This window comes from Suillus subalutaceus, assembly GCF_016647625.1.
Source record: "Suillus subalutaceus strain FC151 chromosome Unknown DFJ58scaffold_21, whole genome shotgun sequence".
NCBI lineage: Eukaryota > Fungi > Basidiomycota > Agaricomycetes > Boletales > Suillaceae > Suillus > Suillus subalutaceus.
The window spans coordinates 318029-335411 of NW_024540270.1; the positions used below are offsets into that span (position 1 = coordinate 318029).

General features: G+C 49.8%; 8 protein-coding genes across 8 annotated transcripts; 5 read left to right on the forward strand and 3 right to left on the reverse strand.

Annotated features, from left to right (window-relative positions):
- Nucleotides 1-269: 269 nt before the first annotated feature.
- DFJ58DRAFT_655641 (uncharacterized protein) lies at nt 270-2465 on the forward strand (the record flags this gene model as incomplete). The annotated part of the gene is made up of 4 exons (XM_041381861.1): nt 270-1066; nt 1119-1617; nt 1677-1737; nt 1867-2465. 4 exons carry the CDS (start codon nt 270-272, stop codon nt 2463-2465), a joined length of 1956 nt encoding a protein of 651 aa, XP_041247200.1.
- Nucleotides 2466-2820: 355 nt separating this feature from the next.
- On the reverse strand, nt 2821-3253 carry DFJ58DRAFT_714913 (ubiquitin-like protein; the record flags this gene model as incomplete). The annotated part of the gene is made up of 4 exons (XM_041384068.1): nt 2821-2896; nt 3007-3106; nt 3158-3188; nt 3239-3253. 4 exons carry the CDS (start codon nt 3251-3253, stop codon nt 2821-2823), a joined length of 222 nt encoding a protein of 73 aa, XP_041247201.1.
- A 145-nt stretch (nt 3254-3398) lies between these two features.
- Nucleotides 3399-5401, forward strand: DFJ58DRAFT_655813 (uncharacterized protein; the record flags this gene model as incomplete). The annotated part of the gene is made up of 3 exons (XM_041381873.1): nt 3399-3501; nt 3551-4475; nt 4531-5401. 3 exons carry the CDS (start codon nt 3399-3401, stop codon nt 5399-5401), a joined length of 1899 nt encoding a protein of 632 aa, XP_041247202.1.
- A 158-nt stretch (nt 5402-5559) lies between these two features.
- DFJ58DRAFT_867178 (uncharacterized protein) lies at nt 5560-8671 on the forward strand (the record flags this gene model as incomplete). Its single annotated transcript, XM_041394202.1, has 15 exons — nt 5560-5628; nt 5696-5836; nt 5901-6092; nt 6146-6194; nt 6245-6357; nt 6419-6609; nt 6664-6798; nt 6850-7051; nt 7101-7169; nt 7221-7339; nt 7396-7457; nt 7517-7626; nt 7677-7754; nt 7804-8075; nt 8134-8671. 15 exons carry the CDS (start codon nt 5560-5562, stop codon nt 8201-8203), a joined length of 1872 nt encoding a protein of 623 aa, XP_041247203.1. The 3' UTR covers nt 8204-8671.
- Nucleotides 8672-8904: 233 nt separating this feature from the next.
- Nucleotides 8905-13013, forward strand: DFJ58DRAFT_772657 (glycine cleavage system P-protein-domain-containing protein). Its single transcript, XM_041389242.1, has 14 exons — nt 8905-9148; nt 9211-9630; nt 9680-9740; nt 9789-10391; nt 10443-11146; nt 11198-11377; nt 11424-11543; nt 11591-11638; nt 11692-11828; nt 11880-12255; nt 12311-12543; nt 12598-12683; nt 12737-12759; nt 12810-13013. The coding sequence occupies exons 2-14, from the start codon at nt 9229-9231 to the stop codon at nt 12846-12848; spliced, it is 3012 nt and encodes a 1003-aa protein (XP_041247204.1). The 5' UTR covers nt 8905-9148; nt 9211-9228; the 3' UTR covers nt 12849-13013.
- On the reverse strand, nt 13014-15511 carry DFJ58DRAFT_772661 (uncharacterized protein; the record flags this gene model as incomplete). Its single annotated transcript, XM_041389243.1, is given in 8 exon segments — nt 13014-13334; nt 13393-13679; nt 13699-13816; nt 13879-14010; nt 14124-14545; nt 14577-15001; nt 15179-15390; nt 15451-15511. The coding sequence occupies 7 exon segments, from the start codon at nt 15352-15354 to the stop codon at nt 13017-13019; spliced, it is 1878 nt and encodes a 625-aa protein (XP_041247205.1). The 5' UTR covers nt 15355-15390; nt 15451-15511.
- Nucleotides 15503-16175, forward strand: DFJ58DRAFT_197228 (uncharacterized protein). Its single transcript, XM_041379188.1, has 6 exons — nt 15503-15616; nt 15676-15709; nt 15761-15848; nt 15902-15916; nt 15967-16086; nt 16140-16175. Exons 1-5 carry the CDS (start codon nt 15554-15556, stop codon nt 15977-15979), a joined length of 213 nt encoding a protein of 70 aa, XP_041247206.1. The 5' UTR covers nt 15503-15553; the 3' UTR covers nt 15980-16086; nt 16140-16175.
- Nucleotides 16146-16841, reverse strand: DFJ58DRAFT_197241 (uncharacterized protein). Its single transcript, XM_041379189.1, has one exon. It carries the CDS (start codon nt 16562-16564, stop codon nt 16277-16279), a length of 288 nt encoding a protein of 95 aa, XP_041247207.1. The 5' UTR covers nt 16565-16841; the 3' UTR covers nt 16146-16276.
- Between the last annotated feature and the right edge of the window lie 542 nt (nt 16842-17383).

The window sequence follows — 17383 nt, forward strand, 5'->3', positions numbered from 1 at the left end:
TCAGAACTGAAGTGGTTCCAAAGCTGAGATGTCAGCATCGTGGTCCGTATGGATTTGTGACTGTGTCTGCAAGGGACAATCACTCGCGAATGCCAATGTCAAGCAAGCACGAACCTCAAGGCGTTAATATCGCCCTTCAGTCACAGACTTCATCCCTCAAGCTTAAGGCAGTCACCAGTCGCTCAACGTTGAAACAGGACCGCGTGCCGCCCTCCAGCACTGAAACGGATAGCCAGATGGCCGTTCCAGCCTTGCGCTCAATGAGTGCTATGAGAGGTCTCCTCCTCGCAGAAGTCGGGGATTCGATGGTAGAGTTCGACGTGTACGGCAAGCCTGGGGAATCCGGGTATCGAGTTGGCCAACGCATAGCAACGGAGTCTCTCATGCCTCCGGGAAGCTCGAAATTTATCCCACCACCCCGAAAGGTCCTTTCCGCCCCAGGCCCTGTTGTCGGAAGCATGGCAAGCCTAGCCACCAGCGCGACTCTTTTCGACGTCGACGTCGCCCCTGTCCAGAGTGGACCAGAAATCAAAGCCCTCCTCGGAAACTCGAATCCCAGACTGAATCCCAGTGTCACCGTCCACCTACGCCCGGCATTACGCAACGCAGATAGCAGTGGAGATCTTGGCACCGATTTCAAGCCCATTGCGCTAGAAAAGGCGAAGTGGCGGTCGCGTGTAGAAGTGGACATCGTACTCGAGAACCACACTTGCGTGCAAGGCAGCTACCTCAAGGGGTCAGTCAAGATCCACATCAAAAAAAGCTCCAAGAAGGATGCACCATTGCTGCTTTCTCAGGGGAAAGTCAGGATCGTCGGATTTGAGTGCATACCGCAAAAGGATAGCAGGTGCACGTTTTACAAATACTCAGCTCTTCTATCAGAAGTTGCTCCATTGTGGAAAGGTCTCTTCAAATCACCACCCGATAACGATGACTGGGCCGAAGCGCAAGAGGGCGTCCACGTCTTTCCGTTCGCGATGCTCCTTCCTCCAGATGGTGGCTACGGCATGGCGAAAGGGGCTTTGAAAATAAACTCCGGAGTGGCGATTAAATACGTTGCTATGGCGTAAGTGCTGGAGCTTCTGTGTTCTACCACCCATTGGTTGATAACAGGTCAGAGAGATCAAAGTCAAGGACTCAGCAACATCCAAAGAATCCATCGCTCACTTCTACCGCGACTGTGAGGTATGGCCACGTCTAGACGTCGTCTCCACGCTCGCTACAAACTCCCGCCCACTAGTCGCAGAGGTTGCCACTAGAGTGTTCATGGGTGGCCCAGGAAAAATAAGGCTGTCAGCCCGTATCCACCGATTCTACTGGGTCGCTGGCCAAAGTTGCACCGTTCATTTTCGAGTGGTCAATGACTGCAAGAAAATGGTTAAAGGCGCCGCCATTGCGCTGATACGGACACTAACCGTGTTCAAACCGAAACCGCACTTGGATGCTGGGGATGCTGATCCGGATGCTTGTCAAACCTCAACAAAGGAAAAGTGGATAACGGAAAGCGTCCTTGAGTTAGGACAGCGTTGCTCTAAGGGACATGGGAATGCAAAAGGGTGGTGGACAGGTGTCGCTCCCGGTCAGACGAGCGAGTTCGACCACTCTTTAATATTACCAGTAAGCCGCGATCTCTTTCTGGCTGCATTGTGGTAGTTGAACCATGATTATTCTTGTAGCCCGACGTTCACTCTATTACCCGGACGCGACTGCTGGAGGTTGAGTACACGCTTCGCATAAGTGTAGGCATCGGAAGATGTTCCTCGGACGTACACGTCATCCTACCAATTCGAATCGTCAACTTTCTTTCGCTCGACCCTCCACCTACGGCGCCACTCCACATTCAAAGCAAGCAACGCCCCCTGCCAGACTTTACGAAGCGCGAACCGTGGTACCGAAAGTCACGTGCTATAAGCGGAGATCTTGTAGAGACTGACGAGACAGTCCCTGGTATGAAGTATACTAGGGACATAACAATTGCCACAGAACCAGAGAATGTCGATGAGGTGCCCGTCTCGAGTGAAGAACAGCATCAAGACCCGAACACAAGTGCAGATTCGGCGTCTATTTACCCGCCTTCTCAGTCTGCGGACACCATCGGAAACCCTCTCTACCCCGTATCCGAGGAAGACATCGATCAAGACCCGGGGACACCCAGTGGCACTGCGGGCTTCGCCAGACATATAACAGCTTCAAGCAGTGCGATAGAACCTCATATCCTTGCGCGCCCCCGAGGACCCCGTTCAACACCAATTCAGCTCCAACCCCCCCAGGCCGAAAGCACGCCCAACACGACGTTCCTTTCTCGTCGCATTGAGGAGCGAATGCAGAGTCCAGGCGCAAGCTGGGTGATCGTCAAGCCGTTTACCGAACATCGAGCAGATGCGATTAAGACGCAGAAGTCACGTATCCCGAACTTTGGGAGCTCGTCGATGATCCTTCCCAGACCACCCTGCGATATTAGATGAGCCTGCAATACGTCCAACGCCATCAGCGTTGCTCCCACGCAACCGACATGTATGATGGAAGGTGATCCGTCATGATCCGTGAGTGGTTTGCAGTTTTCGTATAGAAGGGACATAGTGTAGCAGAGCCCAAACTTGACTCGTCACATGATGATATAACTCTCCAACAAGTGATTAATTGATTAGTTGGCACAAAGCTGTTAATACATGTCGGTAATGCTGATAAGAAATGTTGAGCGATACATGATATGATTGTAGATGATAGCACTAGGAAGTCGACTCAACAAAAAAACAGTTAACGGCCTTATGTCTGCTTCTGCACGACCATCCTCTCTACTCTCGGGAGTGGAATTGAACCCTAATACATCTCCAAACTCATACCATCGTGGATTTCATAATCTGAGAGCGTGATGTGGTCTTTGTAAATAGTATACCTAACAAGAAGAACAGTGTCATCAGTATGTGTTCAAGGAGACGCATACGATGATTTGTTGGCACAGTCCTGCGTCAAAGGAGAGCATCGTAGCAATTAGCGGAAGCTCACCATTTCTTCAGCTGAATCTTCTTAAAATCTGTACCGATTTGAGCGGCGATGAGTTTTTTCAGGTCGCCCACAGTGTCATCTGGGCTGCACTTGACTCGGACTAGTAGATTGCTTGAGTTAGGATTCGGATCATGCAATTGTGTGGACTCGCCTTTCCGGCCCAGCCGATCGTTTGCAATCACCTTCGGTTAAGTGAGTGTTTGTGATCCCCTTCCAGAACTGCAGAACATACCTCGATCAAAGGCATGAGTAATAGTGCTTGAGATGGATGAGGAGATGAGATTCCGGCAAAGCCGTCACGTATTGTGTGATGGCCGACGTTGCGTCACACGTGACTGACGCGTGACTGCGCGTAACTAATGCGCCGAAATTAAGCTTCCAAGCTCTCCTTCATGGCCATCCCACCCAGGACGACGACGCCTGGCGTCTACAGGCAATATGGCCAGCAGCATCCAGTGCAGCGCGTCGGACCAAATGTTACAGATGACTATGAAAGTGGGTACCTGTTTGCATGTAAATTTCACTGACTAATGTGTAACTTCAGGGTGGTATACCGAAGCGACACCAAGCAATCGTATGGTCTTATCGATACGCTCCGGCATAAACTCGGAGATTGCATGGGCACTGGATAGGCTGTATCGATTATGTGCAAATGATCAATTCATCTTGAAAACTATTCCTGGTCTAACAGACGCACTGTTCGAATGGCCGGAATGGTATGCGACAGAAGGATACCTAGTGGCAGAGCAATACCGACTGTTTGCTATGCCTGATGCTGAACACAGAAGGAGACGGCATGCCCTAGAATCCATATTTATCCTCCGAAATTCGGCCACGAATGAACCCAATGCATATGAGCTAGCTAATCATTCCCGAACACTCCCACTACTATTCAACGCCCTCACCAATCTCGCTCCAGACACGGATATGAATGCCGAATTTGTTCTCAACGCCATAGAACTTCTTCAGGCCATATCCCTGGGTATTATCCTGCCAGATCCCGCTTCGAACAAGAAAGACCCCCTCCCCACTCTGCTGCAAATTGCAGGATACTCATCAAATCGCTCCCTTATCGTTTCAGCTTTGACCCTTTTGGCTCAACTTTTTTCTAACATACAAAACACACGTCGTCTGGACTCAAACTCGCCGGCGGTTGCTGCCTCCATACGTTACTTGCCTTTATTTGTCGATCGAGCATTGGTAGACGCTTCATTGAACTACCTATATGCCCACCTTTCGCATCCGCCAATGGTAAAGGCTTTTCTGCACCATCCTCTCATGCCAAGCACCCTTCGCGTGCTTGTTAGCTTTCTTCTATCTGAACAGGTAGAAGAGACCGTGAATCTGGATATTAGTGCAGTCACTCGCGCCATCCCAGCAACAACGGTCGTAGTCCCCGTCCATGACCTTACCAAGGAGGAGCTTGAGACCCTAGTTACCATGCCTGAACCCCAGCGCTGTTACGAGTGGTGAGTACAACGTTACGCAGGTTGTATTATGATGTGATAAAGTCATTATTCGTAGGATGAAAATTATGTTCGTTTCAACACCAGACGGAGAGCTTACTCAAGTCGATTTTTGGACTCTCTACAAAGATGCCTTCACACCCTTTGCGGATCGCCATCCCGTCTTGGTCGCATCAGACGTAATAAAAAACGTCAATGTCGTTTTTCCTCAGGCTCAGGCGATGGTCCTTCCTGGGCCGCCACAGCGCTTTGTCGTACGTGGTGTGGACAGGCGTAAAGATACAGAAGCTGCCCCTCGTTTCAAGTGCTTGTGGGAGCGCTCCCAGTGTTCAGCTCCACCATTTGAGGCCCCCGGCGAGTTGTACGACCACCTCCTTCAACATTTGGAGTCGTCCGAGAATCCAGAGCCGCCATGTCTCTGGGCTACATGTCCATTGCCATCGACATCAAAACAACGACTGCGACCCCATCTCCTCACTCATCTCTCAAGTTCCCAGCCGCCCGCAAAACATCCTTCTCAAGATGATACAATCACCGTCACCGCCGACGGAGAATCGTACCCCTTCACAGATCCCACAAAGCGACGGCCCCCTCCTCCAAGGCAAACGAACATATCCTACACCCGGCCCGTCGCCGATCCTCCTTCGGCTGCACTTACCGCGTTGCTCATTATCCGTATCCTCTTCCGCTCGTCATTCGTCGCCACTACGGACACTGCCCCCCGTGTGGATGGCGAGCACTTTGGGTTTCCTGGTGTTGTGGAAGACGACGAGGGCGACGATGTTGTGGAGGATATTGGGGGCGAACTAGAGGGCGAGCGGAGGGGCCGACGGGCGTTTGTGGGTGTTAGGAGGATGATGGAAGACGTGAGGATGAAAGATGAGACGTTGATGGGTTGGATGGTTGAAATGGCTTTATGCGGCGTATGATGGGCTGTTTAGGTCGTAGTATGTGGCCGGGAACTTTGTTTCGATGCCAAAATATGAGCGCCCATATTAGCTGCGCATCACTCCCACTGTACCATCTCTGTATATAACTATCGACGCGAGAGGTCACAAACTATCCTTTCACCATTGTACAGGTATTCATGAATGCACCGCGAAGCTCTTGGACTATCAGTTCGAGATATGTGACCATCATCAACAAACTATTTCAGGCAAGTGAACACTGACACGTACTACTCATACGGTACAGCCTGAAAGTCCTGACGTAGTAACATACAGGGTCTCAGTCCAGCACAAATCTCTCCTGGACACGACGAAGAGCGCTTCTGGCAAGAGCTGCTGTCCCTGGAACCCGAACGTGCCTTTCTAACGCGTCTCCTATCTACACTTTCCAAGGACGAGTGCCTCAGTTCACACAAGGTCTGTCATCCACATTGTCCAACATCCGGCGCTACCGTACCGACAGACCAATCCTCGCCAGTAGCTCGTGCTCCATGCCCTCTTTACTGTTTGCATCATATTTGCAGCCGACCGCAAGGGCACAGAGACCCGGCGCGCCCATGCCGTCGATACGCTCTCTATCATGCTACGTACTGTGCTCGCCAAGAACCTAGCAGGCTGGGAGGTGATGGAAATCTTTGCTAACAGAGTGAATGAGGCCGACAGGGTATTCATGGTACGGTCGATGTGAAATATTCATCTCCATTATAAACTCACTGACGCATATAGGACTTTGTTGGGATGATTTCAGATGTACTTGATGATGATGATGCTCCTGGTGCGCTCTGAAAATGATTGATGTGGCCTATTTGACTGACCGTGATTTAGAGGCTCTTCGACATCAGGTTCTCCAACTGGCTGTTGTCTTCACGTGTAGCATCAGCCAGTTAAGCCCGGGCGCATATTTCCTGCGTCGAGACCTCTTCCCTTGCATCGCTAAGGTACAGATTACTGTTTTATGGTTTTGTCATCGATCCTGAGCGAATGATGTTGTTATGACAGGTCATCACATCCCCAGATACCCAACGCTTTACTTTTGAAGCGTCACTCCTCCTCTCTATTCTGGCGAATTTTCACAAATCTGATGCAGCGAAACTTAATCCATACCTCCAGCGCATACGCGATACGCAAGACACAGAACTCATGCGCAAGATTTGTTGGGCAACGGGGTTTGCACTCGATGCTGCTGTGAAGTGCGCCTTCAATTCTGGACATTCACAGAAGATTTTTAGTTGACTTGGTGGTAGGGCATACCAAGAAATATCGGACGATTCGATCCCCACATTCGCAAAGAGCGTCGGAACTTTGTTCACCTCGCTCCTACCCGATCGCACACTGACAATGCAGCCACTCGACCCGCCTCGAGAGTTCCTTAAGACTCAGTACGTGAAACTATCAAGCTTCATGTCGCATTCCTCTTATTGAGCAAACAGACCCATCGAAGCGACTGTTTCACTTCTACCTGTTTTCGAGTTCCTTTTCTTCAATCCTCTTTTTCCGCAGGTGCTAGTAGACATGATACCCAAGCCATCCGACAGCAAGAAGAGCGCGCTGGTGCCCCCGCTAGCATATAACATCATCTCATTGTCATCCTATGTGTTGACTCATGCCTCGTCTTCGGCGTCACCCCCGCATGTTAGCTTATGCAAACCTTGCACTGAACACACTTCTTGTGATGTCCGAGAACGCGCATATAATGTCGGTCTTTTGTAAGCCTGTCTCCTCAAAAGAGGCAGTCAGGCTGTGTCGGCAGGTCATTGCTTGTACACGTCCAATTTCACAACTAATACTGAGATGAATGCAGAGACTTCCGCTCCTTCCAGTGCCATCGCCTACGCGTGCACCGATCTGCGCACTTCTGGATTGTTGTGTATTATGGCTACGCCATAATCTGCATAAGCGGCTCGAGGTGTACACGTTTACGTGCGTTTCGTTTATTTCCTGTTCCTTGCCAAGACTTACGGTTGATGGTGAGATAGTACGTGTATCTGGACGTGCCATCACATCATATGGTATCTACAGAAGGCAAGAATGCGATTAGGCGAGGCGATTTTACCTAATTTGCTTGCTCTTAATTTCTGACACGGCATTCTTACTCAGAATACGACTGGCTTGAATTGTGGAAGGCCATTGTTGACTTACTTGGGTTTCTTTCCGGTAAGCTTGACAGTTTGGTGACCACCGGAGGCATCGAGCGGCTAGTCCAAGAGGTATGATGTGTTCAATGTACATTTGAAGTGAAATTGATTGTAATCGACAGAGTGTCCGGCTACTTGACCTTGCGCTACGCAGAGCAGACCTATTTTTGCCCACACCCACCGCTGTTCATGAGTTCATCGTAAGTCAATAAAATAATCAAATGACATAAATTCATAGGAGTTTTTCAGTATGAAGTTGTCCGCTCCTCCGCGGTGATTAGGAAGCAATCGCTGCTTTTACAATCGCTAGGACAACCCACGTCTGTAGACCGTGGGGCGTCGCTGCGTTCTGACAGCGTGTCCAAGGCCCTGTCCCGTGTTCTTTCCACAGCTGCTTACTACGAGGAGAAACTCGCTTCTGCTGATACACGCAGCGCCAAGGATGCGTTCCGGATTGTCTCAAAAGACATCGAGCAAAATGGCTTACACAGTGCGCACGATGCGGATGACACAGACCCACCGTACGCATGCCCTGCATGTTCTTTCTCAACAAATGCTGACCCTGGTTATTAATGAAAGGAAACATGCGGAGGATGTCGTCAGTTTCATTCGTGTTGCGTGCGCAGATGGCCTGGCGCTGATGACATGAGCACAATAAAATTTATCCTCATAAATGGGTGACTATCCTTTATGGCAAAATAATGCAGAATATATTATTTCGGACTTCAAAAAAAAATTTGGTCTGTATTGAAAAAAACTATAAAGCATGGAAATATTTATAATACGGAATCTGTGGCAAGGACCTTATATTGCTACGTAGCCTACAGCGGCCGGTGATGAAGAGTTCTCGATCAAGCAGAAAGACACGAGAATGGTAGCAGCAATTGTATGTTACGATCACAGTGACTATTACCAAGTGAAAAGACTGTCATGTGGGGGGGACCTGGGTCATACGAGTGGGACAGGCAACGACCCTTAGAGAACCAGATGACAACAGAGTTGAGCCGTTCCTTGGAATGGGTGCCAGATGAATCGATGATCTGAGCAGGTCGGTGTCTCAGTGGCGTTAGTGGCCGAAAAGGGTAGTCAACCGTTTATTAATTCCCGCTGGGGCCCCCCTTGTAATTTGTAAATCTAAGGTTTGTTAGTTTGCAAATTGGACTCACATGAACAGCGTAGAATTCTATGTTATTTCGTATTATTTCACCCTGCGGATAAATAAATTATATGGAAAGCGGGCGGGACTCCGCTTCCGTTGTCTAGTTGAGCGTCTAGATAACCGCGTGCAAAGGTTAAAAAGTTTTTTCGAGTAACCATAAATGGGACTAAGAGGGGTCCCCGAGCCCCATCATCGAAATGATTGAAATAGAGGGCGTCAATGAATATAGTGCAAGTTGTTGGCCCATCTACTAGGACGCTTGACTGCTAGCGGTCGGATCGATGGGACAATTTAAATGCCTCACACGAAAATTGTAAGCGTTTCGTTTAGTCGGGCACTTATCAGCGTTTTCCCAGACCTATCGATAAGATGCCCGCAAAGTTCAAACGCGTAACGATACTACTCGGTGAATGAAAATCTGGCTCGGTGAACAAGGTCAGTGTCATTTCATTCCTTCTTTTCCGTACTCACCCGTCGTGACTCTTTCTCTCTTACAGCCATTATCTGGCCTCTTCATGGCCGCCTTGCGTATCGCCTCGACTCGTCTCAAGCAGTCTGCAGCTCGTTCTGTTTATCAATCCCTTTCAGTTCGCGGGCTCGCGACTGCAAAGTCTCCAGCAAATCTTTTCGAGTCACTGGACACTTTTACTGACAGGCATGTTGGACCAGACGACAATGAGACCGAGTTCATGCTCTCAAAGCTGGGCTTTGACTCCATGGAGTCTTTTTTAGCCGCGACCGTGCCCCAGAACATTCGCATTGCTGGCTCCACCGTCAGTAATGCGTCCATCCCAGCACTGAGCGAGTCAGAGCTTCATGCAACCGCGAAAAGGCTAGGTCGGAAGAATCAGCAGTTCAAGAGCTTCATTGGCATGGGTTACCATAATGCCGTCGTCCCCCCTGTGATTTTGCGCAATGTATGTCACGCTCTCACCTACCCCAGCATTATGTTCATCGTGTCCATAGATATTTGAGAACCCTGCGTGGTATACCCCCTACACCCCGTACCAGCCTGAGATCGCCCAGGGTTCGTTGTCAATTTTTCCACTAGTTTTTCTTCTAATTATGTCACCAGGTCGTCTCGAGTCGTTGGTAAACTTCCAAACGATGATCACGTCCCTTACATCGATGCACATCGCAAACGCATCCCTCCTCGATGAAGCAACCGCTGCCGCAGAAGCCATGGTCATGGCATACGTGCAGTTCAACCAGAAGAAGAAGACATTCTTCGTCGACAAGGCAGTCCTTCCCCAGACTATCTCTGTACTCAAGACGCGTGCCAAGGGTTTTGGTATAAATCTTGTCATCGGCGACGCAGCTGACGCACTCAAACACGACGCGTTACGCGCTGATCTCGCCGGTGTCCTCGTCCAATACCCTGACGTGAATGGCCTCGTCACCGACTACAGTGATTTCGCGAAGCAGGTGCATGAAGCAGGCGCACTGGTCATTGTCGCCACAGATCTTCTTGCTTTGACACTTCTTCAGCCTCCGGGTGAATGGGGTGCTGATATCGTTCTTGGCAACTCTGCGCGATTTGGTGTTCCTGCCGGTTATGGAGGTCCTCATGGCGCTTTCTTTGCCGTCACAGAGAAGCTCAAGCGTAAAATGCCTGGTCGTTTGATTGGCCGGAGCAAAGATACTATGGGTAACCCCGCATATAGGTTGGCATTGCAGAGTAGGTCCTCCCTGCTATCCTCTATTTCGTGTTCTCATCAATCACATGCAGCCCGAGAGCAACACATTCGTCGTGAAAAGGCCACTAGCAACATTTGCACCTCGCAAGCCCTTCTCGCCAACATGGCCGCTATGTATGCTGTCTACCACGGCCCCATAGGACTCCAGCGCATCGCAAAGAAAGTGCATTTCCTCACGCAGATCCTCAAGTCTGCTGTCGAGCGCCTCGGATTCCGCGTAATCAACGCGTCCTCCTACTTCGACACACTCACCATCGATGTCTCAAAGCATTGTGCGAATGCTGAAGTCATGCATGCCGCTGCTGCGTTGCAGGGTCTCAACCTCCGAAGAGTGGACAAGAATACCGTTGGTGTCACTCTCGACGAGTCAGTAGGCCAAGGGGACCTCCTATCCCTCATACGCGCCTTCCACATCGCCGCCTCGCAACCAGCGCCCAATCTCGCCGACCTGCCCGCTCCCAAGGAACCTGCATTCCCTCATCAGCTCGTGCGCGAGTCCGAGTTCCTCTCACACCCCGTTTTCAATAAACACCACAGCGAGACTGAGATGCTCCGGTACATATTCCACCTTGCGAGCAAGGACCTCGGTCTTGTGCATGCAATGATCCCGCTTGGCAGCTGCACGATGAAGCTTAACAGCACGAGCAGCATGATCCCACTTACATGGCCCGAGTTTGGTGGTATCCATCCGTTTGCGCCACACGAGCAGGTTGAAGGATACAGGAAGATCATCAAGGTTTGTGATATTGAGCCGTAGTAGGACAAAGGTACTAATTATTCTTTATAGGAGCTGGAAGACGACCTTTGCAAGATTACTGGTTTCCATGCTTGCTCTGTGCAACCGAACTCAGGTGCTGCGGGTGAATATGCTGGGTTGACTGTCATCCGGGCATATCAGGAATCCCGCGGGGAGGGACACCGTGACGTGTGCTTGATACCTCTTAGTGCACACGGCACCAATCCTGCGGTAGGTTTTGTCCTCGGTCTAGTAATAAAACTGATGGAGGCGATAGTCGGCTGTGATGGCGGGCTTGAAAGTTGTCCCCGTCAAGACACATGCCGATGGGAACCTGGACCTGGAAGACTTGAAGGCAAAGGCTGAGAAACACAAAAATAACCTTGCGGTCTTTATGGTGAGTTTTGTTCATATTAATTAGGATTAAAATTTATTCCAGGGCAGATTACATACCCCTCGACGTTCGGTGTCTTTGAAGATGGCGTTGCCGATGTATGCATCCTTGTCTCCCACGCTGATCTGGAGTACTCAATTATACGTCACAGGCCTGCAAGATCATTCATGACTGTGGTGGACAAGTTTACTTGGACGGTGCAAATCTCAACGCACAGGTTGGACTGACGAACCCTGCGGTCTGCGGAGGCGATGTTTGCCATCTCAACCTGCACAAGACCTTTGCTATGTGAGTGCAAGTGATGACTTGCATCGGTATATGCTCACGTACATTACACAGTCCCCACGGAGGTGGAGGACCTGGTGTTGGGCCCATCTGCGTCGCCGAACACCTCGCACCTTTCCTTCCCTCGCATCCCCTAGTCAAGACTGGCGGCGATGCCGCCATCGATGCCGTCTCAGCTGCCCCCTTCGGCAGTGCCTCCATCCTCCTCATTTCATGGGCTTACATCAAGATGCTCGGCGGCAACGGCCTTTCGGAGTCCACTAACATCGCGCTCCTCAATGCCAACTACATGGCGCATCGACTTGCAGGACACTACAGCCTTCGGTTCAAGAATAAGAACGGCCGAGTTGCTCACGAGCTGCTCATCGATCTTGCTGAGTTTGATAAGGCTGCAGGGTTGAAGGTGACGGATTTCGCGAAAAGGTTGCAGGTGTGTGTTCTTAGAATTGGGCGTTGTCGTCGTTGTTGCTGACTGGCGCATTTAGGACTACGGCTTCCACCCTCCTACGTGCTCATGGCCTATCTCCACTTGTATGCTGATCGAGCCTACCGAGTCCGAAACACTCGAAGAGATCGATAGATTCTGCGATGCTATGATTCAGATCCGGAAGGAAGCGGAAGATATCATTACTGGCAAACAACCCAAGGATAACAACGTGCTCAAGAACGCACCCCATCCGCTTTCACTCATGGTCGCGTCTGACAAGGAATGGAACCGGTCGGTGATTTCTCAAGGTCGCGCTTCGTGATATGGCTGACGTGCCCCTTCTAGTCCTTATACGCGCGAAGAGGCTGCATATCCCATGCCATCGCTCCGCGAGAAGAAGTTCTGGCCAACTGTTTCTCGTATAGACGATGGTGAGTTGCCTCGCGAGTGATATCTAAGGCATTGGCTTATTTTCATCATCCAGCCTACGGCGACCTTAACCTTATTGTAAGCAAATCAACTCATTAATCTTCCAAGCTGACCGTTCCTGTTTTCAGTGTGACTGCCCAACAGTTGAGGAACTTGCGTCCTCGTAAGCTACTCTTATCATATTACAACCATCTCGATATTTTTTCTTGCTCGACTGTTTTTCTACTCCTCTAGAACACACACACACACACTTGTCACGCGTAATGCTCAACCACACGCTCTGCACACTCATACCATTATTATTGTATTTACCATCACGAATAGATTTACGATGATCATTTTGGGTCTACTACTGTCGCCCGCTCTCTAATGAAATATCCGTCGAGTTCTCTCGGTAACGTATGCCATAGCTGAGGGAGATACCGTTTGATGCGGTCCATCACCTCGTCTTGCTGGTTTGTCCGTGCAGCAAACGAAAGAAGTACCTTGACCGTGTTAACATCAGGCGCAATGTTCGGCTGATCTTTCCCCATCTCCAAACACACAACCTTGAGCGCATCATCAAGCTTCCCAACACGGCACATGCACTCTATCCACGTATTCCACGTCCGCAAGTTGAACTTGAACCCGAGCTTGGTCAACTTCAGGCACACCTGTGCAGCCATGGGCCAGGCGTTCGCAAATCCACATGCGTCGAATGATAATTGCAACGCTCGCTTGATTGAAGCGCCCCGTAATAAAGAGCGTTTCCCAAACGCGATATGCCTCCGCGAATAGCCCAACGCGCTGATAGCTGTCCATCAGCTGGTTCCAAAGTACTGTATCGGGCGTAAAGGAAGGGTCGAGCGTCAGGTGATCATGTGCCCTCCGCACAGCCGCTGCAAGGGCATCACGCTCCTCGGGCGGCAGTTCCGCTGAGAGCAACGCGAGATGCCGGAGGAGGATAGTGTACACAGGAGCTGTGATCTCAACCCCTGCCTTCTGCATGTCCTTCACTACTTCGAAATAGTGCCAGACAGGACGGTAATGTTTCGTGGTCTCCAAACGAGAGCTGGGTCAGGGTGTGAAGGATTGCTTGGTAGCCTTTGGCATCGAGGCGAGGCGAATTGGGACGTTTGCATATTCGCTTATAGGCCTTCAATGCAGTCATCGAAGCTGGAAGCACACCGCATGACAACGATGGCCAGGGAAGAGAACAGCCATCGGGCTGTTGAGTTCAACATTCCTAGCCTCCATGTCTTCAAGGAGGGAAAACGCAATAGGATAGTACTTTTTGACGTTCTTGGAAGCGCCAAATGCGCGAAATAAGATGTTGTAAGAGATTGGCATCTGGGCCCGAGGAATGCCGGCGCCCTGGAGGTTGGTAGTTCTTGTTTTGATTGGGTGATGGGAGCGGCCTCAGCAAGGTCCTTGTAGAGTTCTAATGCTCGATCAATTGCAACATCATCAAGAGTACTTGAAGTGGTGCAGAGAGCATTGACTAGTGGGTGTACTAAGGGCGTACCGGGAATAATCCCAGTAGACTTGGACTCCTCGTAGATTGACAGAGCACCTGTCAGGTCGCCGATACGCACAGCATTACTGATCAAGATGGCCCACTGAATTATGGATGCCTTAGGTGTAGTTCGGCTTCCGCGTATCGAAGGTGGTCGAGGCGGTGTGTACGCCGGATGAGAAGTGTGAGGGTGTGCGGAGTGAGTTTGAAACCGTCTTTCTGCAATGACTTGCATAGAGTTACAGCTGCAGCGATTCCCCTTGTTCTCAGCCTCTCTCTCTATGCTCTCTGTCCACTCGATCATTTGGGGATCTGTCGTCCTCGACCTCTTGCTAAAACGTTTCCAATAATTGTCCTTCATCTCCTGCGCTCCGATCCGCAAGACCAAGTTTGATAAAACCATCGTAGAGAAGTTTCGCGAAGTTCTCATCGTACGTCAATGAGGTATGTTCCATGATATCTAGAGCGTCAGTAAATTTTCTTGATTGGAGCAGCCAGTAGTCGAAGAGAGCGTTGAATAGAATTTCAAATGTTTTGATGGTGGGACGACGTCCAGAGCGATGCATCTTGGAGACGCTATGATGAAGTACCCCCGCCAGGCCAGATTCAGCACACCACTCGAAGAACATGTGCCACTGTAAAAGGGTAGGCGTCATATTTTTCGGCTTTTGAGGCATGTTCATAAGCCAGTTGAAAATCGTTTGCGGGTTTCCATTTGTGATCAAGCCACGGAGGATGACATTGTACACTTTCACCCCCACTTCGACGCCGCAAAGCATGGGCAAGTCGACGAGGATTTTCATCACCATATCTAAATCATGGTGCCTACCCGACACAGCTAGTACTAGTAGCGCGTCGTGGATCTCCTCTTCTTGAGGGGTGGGGCCGTAGGTTTATCTTTCCCTTCCTCGCCCAACACGCGAAATAGGCCGTAAAACTGCTGGTGTAGAGCGCCAACATTTGTTGTAGGGATACATCGCCGGATTTTGTCAACAATGACACCGACATCTGGGACATAGGAAAGGGATGGGTCGTGTTTGACAGTCAAGAATCGTCTCTGGTCTCTCTTGACGCGAAAGGCGGGTGCTGCACGACGTAAAGTAGGGTGGCCTCGAGACGGAACAGGTGAAAGAACCTGCAGGGTATCCTAACCGGGCAACAGCGCGGCTAAGGGACATTCATGCGCGCTCAGATACCTGCGCCAATAGTTTTGCCTGTAAGATTGAATACGGTCAGCCAATGTCCGATTCTAAATGTCTTCAGTCCAGTCGTACCAACTTATTTAGTTGCGGTAAAGTGTCGTGGGAAATATATTGGCCCGGGAGACGTGGTCATAAGCTCACTTTGAACACATTTGAGACTCACTTGCAAACTACCATGTCTGAAAAATTGAAGGAATTCATTGACATTCCCCAGCAATTCGTCCGCGACGGCAACCAGGTTAGTATTGCTGAGCTCTGAATCATGTGTGAAGTTTGCTGACCTGTCCTGCCTACCAGTTCCTTACACGTTGCACGAAACCATCGCAAAAAGGTACGTTCTAAGTTTCATCCATATGACATGATACTGAAAGTACAATTACAGAGTTCATTCAGATCTGTAGGGCAGTCGCTGTTGGCTTTGCTGTTATGGGTTTCATTGGATACTTCGTAAAACTCATCCACATCCCAATGTGCGTCTTACACGTTGTCCCTTATACTTCGCAAACTGACGTCGTTCTTCTAGAAATAACATTCTTGTGTACGTGCTACTGTCTTCTAAAGTGCTCCTCTGTGCTCATGTTTGGACAGCGGAGGGGCATGACCTATTCATCTCGTTAATATGTGTCCCATTCTCGCGTGTCATATACCTCCGGCTTAGTTGGACACTGCCAGTAGTGTTGCCGCAGATGCGAATTGAATTGAATCGAGGTGGAAAATTCTGGTAAATCGACACAGTTCAGCGCTAACGAATTGAAACGAAGTGTACCTCGTTTGTCTCGCGCCGTGGAAACGAGTTCAGAAGTGATATGGACCGGAAGTTCAGCCTATGAGAAGCTAGGGATTCTGTATGCCGCCGCCGCATTATTTACAAGTGATTAATACATGACCAGCAGATATACTAATTACAGTCAATGTCCCTTGCATTCTCAAGCTTGCGAAGATTCCCAGGAGCCGTCAGCTCGTCGACTGCTCCGGGAGCCACAGGTTCAGATATTGTGTAGTCCCGCTCGTCGGCCACCAGGGTCCTCTGTAAAATTGAGGCAGTCTTGCTTGTAAAAAACATCATACTTAGTGCTTCGAGCGTGGTTGGAGATAAGTCACTGCGCCGTAGAGTGCAGGTCTCTTTGCTGGATGGAAATATGCGCTCGGAAGGCACAGATGAAGCTTGAGCAGGCAGGACATCCATAGCGATGCAGAATAGAAGAGGAAATGTACATTCTTTTTGCTAACGTGATACCACTTGATCCTATGAAATTGCAGCCAGACATACCAGAAATGACGACACGTTCAGCTCCTTCAAGTAGTATACCTGCATTAACGAGAAAACTCGCACTCGGCATCATTCCTATGGACCAGTTCGAGTTCCTCGCAGAAGCGTTCCTCCGTAGTTAACGGGGGAGTGCATCATTGGCTCAGAGTGAGAGAGGGATAGTGGCGGGGCCCGGGCCGATGTTGTAGTAGCAGAGTCCACTGCAGCTCATCGTAAGTAATGAGATATCCACATGGGCCCAGGGGAGCCATTCACGGGGGATTACGATGTATGGCCGCGACTGGATATGAAGTACACGTAAATCTCGAACCCAGCGAATTATAATTTGGTCATTTTCGAAGCGAGCCGAGTTCACATCCAGTTTAAATTTACATAACTCGCCTCGACGGCAACACTACGTATTGGACAGGCGCAGTCTGTATCATACCATCGGTTAATACGGTAACGGTCTACCATTTCGTGAGTCACACTGACCGAATTTATAGTCTGCTCGGCAGACGTTAGATTTGCGATTCGAGAACTTCAACAGCGATTGATTAGGATGCTACTAGTAATTCTGTGAGCTGCAATATGTACGGAGAATTTACGGTATAAAGCTAAATGTAGATCATTAACGCTGTGTAAAGCATTGCTGAGGGAATGTATGTGGGTATTAATACATAAATGGATTGTGAAGTCCTGACTCGCCGGATGTGGAGGTTGAGCAAAAAAAATATGGTGAATGTGGTGCGGGAA

Excerpts from the sequence above, each read along its gene's own strand:
- DFJ58DRAFT_197241 (XM_041379189.1), bottom strand. The coding sequence starts at position 16,564 with ATGGATGTCCTGCCTGCTCAAGCTTCATCTGTGCCTTCCGAGCGCATA.
- DFJ58DRAFT_197228 (XM_041379188.1), top strand. The coding sequence starts at position 15,554 with ATGTCTGAAAAATTGAAGGAATTCATTGACATTCCCCAGCAATTCGTC. Across the intron at positions 15,617-15,675 it reads TCGTCCGCGACGGCAACCAG|TTCCTTACACGTTGCACGAA; the intron begins GTTAGTATTGCT and ends CCTGCCTACCAG. Across the intron at positions 15,710-15,760 it reads CACGAAACCATCGCAAAAAG|AGTTCATTCAGATCTGTAGG; the intron begins GTACGTTCTAAG and ends GTACAATTACAG.
- DFJ58DRAFT_772657 (XM_041389242.1), top strand. The coding sequence starts at position 9,229 with ATGGCCGCCTTGCGTATCGCCTCGACTCGTCTCAAGCAGTCTGCAGCT. Across the intron at positions 12,544-12,597 it reads TCTGACAAGGAATGGAACCG|TCCTTATACGCGCGAAGAGG; the intron begins GTCGGTGATTTC and ends TGCCCCTTCTAG. Across the intron at positions 12,684-12,736 it reads TGTTTCTCGTATAGACGATG|CCTACGGCGACCTTAACCTT; the intron begins GTGAGTTGCCTC and ends TTCATCATCCAG.